Raw genomic sequence first — 6,000 nt, 5'->3', positions numbered from 1 at the left:
TACACAATCAGTAGATGTGTTTTCTCCAGAGAATGTATAATGGATTTGGCTTTCAATTCAGAGGGTTAAATGTATAGCCACTGTACTAACTCATCCCAAGAGACAGTTTAAATATATGGCGGAGATCCATTCTGTTCCTGTCACTGAATCTAGTCTATTCAGGATACTACAGTTCAAAACATAGTTTTGTTCTAAAGCAAGAAAAGGAGTAACATTACAGCAGGTCTTAGCAAGGGTGCCTTAGTTTCCCTTAGTTCTTACAACCAATGAAAGTAACAATAAAAAGGCTGTATGTTCCATATACAGAAGTTTATTAAAACAAAGTATCACCACGTACTTTACTTCCTTAGTCTCCCTTGCTACATTCTTACAGAACATCCAGTCAAAAGCCTGGGGAAACACGCAGCTACCATCCACAAAACCAGCAGTACCCTTGAAGCATGGGTTGCCAAAGTGGACAAGTCTGGGTTGCCTAGTCACTTCAAATCTTGAGTTTACCAGAACATCATTCTACCCAGGGTTTTGTTGCCTTTGCTACTCTATGACGTACCAATGTTAACTGTGGTAGCTCTGGAGAAGAAGATCAGTATTATCTGCGAAAGTGGATAGGATTTCCGAGGAGCCAACGCAGTGCGGCTCTATATGGGTCTACAAACACGGTTCAGCTGCCCTTTTGTGGCCTCTCAGAACAATTTGTGGTAACACAAACAAGAGAAGCCATGAAAAATCAAGATTCTAGGGACCCACAGTAACTGCGGCTGGCATTGAGATGCTGTGTGAAAATCACTTTTTCACACAGGGCCATGATGGTTTGGATTTTTTTTCACCTTTAATAATAAACACCTTCATTTACAAATTGCATTTTGTGTTTACTTGTGCTGTCCTTGACTATTGTTTAAATTGGTTTGATGTTCCGAAACACTTAAGTGTGACAAACATGCAAAGGAAAAGGGAAATGAGGAAGGGGGCAAACACTTTTTCACACCACTGTAGGGCAAGAGTGAAACACCCGCCTGCCCTGTGCACTGGGAGAGGATCACTACAACATCTCCTCGGCAGCTGACCCAAAGCCCTGGCCAATGGACGCTATCGCTTGCGCCATGACCAGGTACTAAAGGCAGTTGCAGAAGCAGTCACCACAGCCAGAGTCCAGTAAACACCACCCCAGGAAAAAAAATATCCCATTTCTCAAAGCTGGAGAGAAGCCCTATTCCTTTTCACAGACAACACTCTGCCACATGTCTGCAGTCCCAGACTGGCAGTTGAGAGTGGATCTTGAGAAACAACTAAGGTTTCCTGATCACATCACACACACTTCACTCTGCCCAGACTTGTTAGACTCAACCAAGCAGTGATCTTGTGGGAGTTGCCAAAGTTGCCAAATACCAAGAGCTGGTGAAGCAGTGTCGGAGCCGAGGCTGGCAGACCCGCTGTGAGCCAAGGTAGGATGCTGGGGAGTCAATGCTGGGTGCTCAATTTGCAAAGATCTTACTGTGCTGGGAGTTGGAGCTGCGAAGAGAGGGAGCCATCCGCACCATAACTGAAGTTGTAGAGAAAGCTAACTTGTCCATATGGTGTGCATATAGTATCTTCTCAGGGGAAAATGCAGAGCAGGGTTTTCCCAGGGTCCACTATGTACTGTGCACCCAGGGGAGTGTATTAGTATGCTATACTAATACTGTATGTAGTTATACAGAATGCCACTGAGCAGTACTTACTACCCTTTACAGTGTCCTCTTGTATGCAGTGTCTATAAACATAAATACAAATGTTTTAAACTGATATGACTGTGTGGTTACTTCTTGGTGTAAATATACCTGATGGTACAGTGTTCCTGGTCATCCAGGAAAGCCCAGTGGTAGGACACGGGAAGGGGGGAGCAGTTGGTGATGGAGATTGTTCTACGAGTCCTTGTGCAGTTGAGCACACAGCCAAAGTCCACTAAGCTGGAGGAGAAGTGGAGGTTAGGGAAGTGGACCTCAGCGTGCAGCTCCACCATCTCTTGCTGTGGGTGTCCTGGGTATTGTACCTTAAGTAACTAAAGAAAAAAAAATGTCAAGGAAGGAAATGTATTTCTCGAAAACAGTTGATATTTCAGGTAAAACATTTCAATGGTGGAAGTATGTAAACAGTAAAGTAAAGTACAAGTACCTTAAATTTGTACATAAAATACATCTATTCAATTTTATTTTAGCCTATTACAATATTGCAAATCACATATTTGCCTCAGAGGGATTTACAACCTGTACAAAAAAGGTAGAAAACTCAAGGAGAGTAACTGAGGAGGTTATGATCTCTACCTTATTTCTAAATTTGACAGGTAATATTAACATAATTTTGTATAACATGTCTTTCTCTTTAATTATCCCTTTAATTATCTTGCAAACCCTATGCAGGTCCTAAAACTCATGTTAGGAACCACTGCCATATTGGCTAAGCCATAGTGTACTAAAAAGGTCACGATATAACCCCAGATGAAAAAGCAAAGCATCATTTATGACATTTTAACTAACAAAATGTATCAGTTACCTCATCCATGACTCGTGACACCCGATCTTGACAGTAAGTTGGATTAAAGCACACCCACAACTTCACCTGCCTCCCCTCACCTACAACCATGGCCTGGAAAAGAGAGACAATAATTAATATAAATACAGGTATTGAAGGAATCACTCTGACTTTGCAAAATTTTAGATTACAGATTGTTAAATACTAAACTAATAAAGGCATTCTACAACGTTTTTCATTTTTTGTGAATCTGGTCTTGCACGCTTGAAGGAAAATTGAAATAATGTCCACTTTCTCTGGATATAATTTAGCACAATCATTAGCACTACATCCCACTACACTCAACAAAGTGATAACGATGGATTGAAGTGATAGTCCCTCAATGCAAATTAAGTCTCAGCTATACAAGAAACAACATTTATTCTGAAAAATGATTTAAGAGCTGAAATACTAAATTAGCAATTGTTGCTGGTTGGAATGTTCAGAAAAGTTCACATGCTCACTATACATTGAGGCTGTTTCGATGCACAATATTAAAATCAATATTTGCCTGACTTTAGTATATGTGTTGTGGTTTGGGGTTTTTGTCTAGGTTTTCTCCCCAGTCTGGTATTGTAGATCCTGTCTTATATTTCCCTGTCTGTTTGTTCTGCTTCCTGTTCTTGATAGTCAGCTTCCTGTCTTGTCTTGTCTAGCTTTACGTTTGCCTGTCTGATTGTCCAGCCCCGCCCTAATGTGATTCACCTGACGTCTCACCTGTTCCCCATTACCTCGTTACCTCTTGTACTTAACCTCTATGTTTCCTTAGTCTTGTGACAGATCGTTTTGTCCTGTGCTTCATGACGTCTAGTTTGCAAAGTTAGCTGCCTGCCGTCCTGTCTGCCTACCCAGCCTACCCAGCCTACCCAGCCCTTGTGTTTCCGTTGGTGGGCCAGCAGATTCCCCATGAGTGTCCCCTGGTTTCAATGTTTGGAGTTTTGATCTTCCTACGTGCCTTTTTGTGATATTCTGTTGGAACTCCCCCGTTCTTCTCCTGTGTGTGGACAATAAATCCCTTGTTGTGGTTCTACTACTCTGCGTTTGGGTCCTCTTTCTGTCCCATAACAATATGGTAAGGTTTTTCATACAGTGATTCTTACGGTTACTTTTCCGTTTGCCTAATTTTTGGTAAGAAATCAGAGTTTTAGTTTTTATTCTTAAAGTCATAATATGTGATCTAAATATTAACAATATTTAATATTAATATCCTTAGTTAGATACTTTTACTAACAACACTGTGTTGGTGGAGGAGGAGGAGGAGGAGAAGAAGAAGAAGAAGAAGAAAATCAGCAGGTTTATTCTGCCTGGAACTTGAAATTTTAAACAGATAAATAATAATGAGGTGATGACTAAAAAGGAGAGATGTGTACCATAGTGGTTACTGGACTATGGGCTCCCGAGGCCTCACATAGAGAGAACGGCTCTACAAGCGAGAGCTCCATGGATAGAGGCAGAGATGACAAATTCTCGAAGATCAGCTTCTCATATAGGGGCTTAAGACTCTCTCCTGGGACCTGTAAGACATATACATAATTTATTCAACAATATAAATACATGTTTGAGGAACAGCAATCTTAAATGAATTTTTTGTTCGGATCCGATCAAACTTTACAGGGTTACTCAAATTCCCAGACAGTCCTTTAAAGCTACTGTGCGTAGTTTCTGTCTCCCCTATGAGGAATTCTAAGTAATGACAACACAACTGCCCGCACCTCCATATGACACAAGCCTCAAGCGATCGCGTACCACCCCCACCTCCACCCCTCCTCCACACAGTTGCTAGTGGCCAAGGAGGACACGGAGGATTGAAAAAACATGATGGACTTATCTTCACTCAACACCCTTTCTTAACAAAGCCATTCTGAGAAATACAGAGAAAGTTTTGTAAAGCTGATAGTCTTAATTAGCTTTGTATCAGTTTATTTGGCAAAGGCTTGAATGTAACATTGTAACATGACATTCATTATCATAAAAAGGTTATGCACCAACGCTTAAAATTATTTGCGTTCCTGCCATGTCATCCCCAAAAGGCGTTGGACTTATCAGTAAAGTCCAACGCCTCAGGATCAGGAAAATCAGTAACTGTGGCTATTGAGTGAATCTTATTTGAGTAAAGTTTTCAATAGAAAATATATATTTGCATTACCTTCTCTGTGTAGAATTTCAGCTGCTTGGAGGAAATGCTGAGCATAGGGGCCACAAAGCGACAGGTAACATCTACAGACATGATGAGCTCATTACAACCCTGGCGACCCACAATGCCACGGCACACCAGACGTTCTCGTACAACCTGGGGAAGACAAGAACATATGAAGTGTGTATGCCCCTTATGTACTACAACATGCATCTAAGAAAATGGACACACACATTGACTCAGTGATGTAGTACCTTTTGAAGGTCTTGGTCTCGTCTCGGTCTCAGATAAAAAGGACTCGGTCAATACCACAACTGCAGAGGTATCACTGCATTGCCTGAGCATTGTCTGATTTATGTCATAATTACTGTGATTAGATGTAAAACGTTCTGCTTCAAATGCAACCAATGACTTGACTCATTTCTAGATTGAAATGTGTTACTGCTAACCCCTCTCCCCGCCCCCTTAACACTCACTCCAAAGAAAGTGAATGTGGGAGACAGGAGAATAAGCTCTAGCTGTCTGGGGGATGCAGCCAAATGATGAATGAAGAAGAATCTTAATTAGTTTTCTGTTGATGTTTTTTATTCGGAATGTGGATCTTTCAGATTAATTTAAGTAGTGCATATGGTTAGCATTTTCCGCATTCTATCATGTAATGCAGTGTGGGACTCTGGTTTGGTCTGGGTCTAGACTTGGTCTCAACCCCTCAAAGTCTTGGTCTTGTCTCGTTCTCAATGCATTCTGGTCTAAATGATGACTTGGTCTTGGTTTAGTTGGTCTTGACTACAAAACTGCATTTACAGTGCTTATAAAATTCATAGCTTGAGTTTATTCCCTTTTGGGCTTGAAAGCAAACTGTCTCACCTTGGGGCAGTCTGAAGATCCCATCAGCACCATGTCAACGGAGCGGCCTGGCAAAAGCTCCACACGAGAAGGTGTGAGGCTGAACACCGGCTTCTCTCTACTGGAGGAGAGCAAAGATCCACGGCCCGGATTATCCCTCTTCTTGGGAGCCGAAATGGACGGCAAGACTGTTCGGCCAGGTAAGTTTCCCCCCTTTCGAGTTTTTGATGAGTCTGAAGATCCCGTCAGCACCATGTCACCATGGCCCGGAATATCCTTATTCATTTGAGCTGAGATGGGGGGCAGGTTGGTTTGGCTGGACAAATTTCCTCCCTTTTGAGTTTTTGTGGAGAGCAGGAAGTCATCAGTCCGCCAGTGAAGCAGCTGCATTCGCTTCCCACGGTTGGTCAGCTTGAAGCGGTACTGGCATGACCCAGGGCTGATAGGACATACCGAGGACAGGGAGGAATTAA

General features: G+C 42.1%; 1 protein-coding gene across 1 annotated transcript in view; it reads right to left on the bottom strand.

Annotated features, from left to right (window-relative positions):
• The window catches only part of hydin (HYDIN axonemal central pair apparatus protein), a 103,075-nt gene that overhangs the window by 64,853 nt on the left and 32,222 nt on the right, over nucleotides 1-6,000 (bottom strand). The window contains exons 20-24 of the mRNA XM_034878117.1: nucleotides 5,549-5,966; nucleotides 4,694-4,837; nucleotides 3,918-4,061; nucleotides 2,530-2,622; nucleotides 1,818-2,038 (exon numbers count right to left, since the gene is read on the bottom strand). Coding sequence (XP_034734008.1) covers nucleotides 1,818-2,038; nucleotides 2,530-2,622; nucleotides 3,918-4,061; nucleotides 4,694-4,837; nucleotides 5,549-5,966 — 1,020 coding nt within the window. The remainder of the gene's footprint in view (nucleotides 1-1,817; nucleotides 2,039-2,529; nucleotides 2,623-3,917; nucleotides 4,062-4,693; nucleotides 4,838-5,548; nucleotides 5,967-6,000) is intronic.

This window comes from Etheostoma cragini, chromosome 8 (assembly GCF_013103735.1).
Source record: "Etheostoma cragini isolate CJK2018 chromosome 8, CSU_Ecrag_1.0, whole genome shotgun sequence".
In the NCBI taxonomy this organism is placed as follows: Eukaryota; Metazoa; Chordata; class Actinopteri; order Perciformes; family Percidae; genus Etheostoma; species Etheostoma cragini.
The sequence above is the reverse complement of the archived record's forward strand: the minus strand, read 5'-3'. Positions and strand labels throughout refer to the sequence as shown.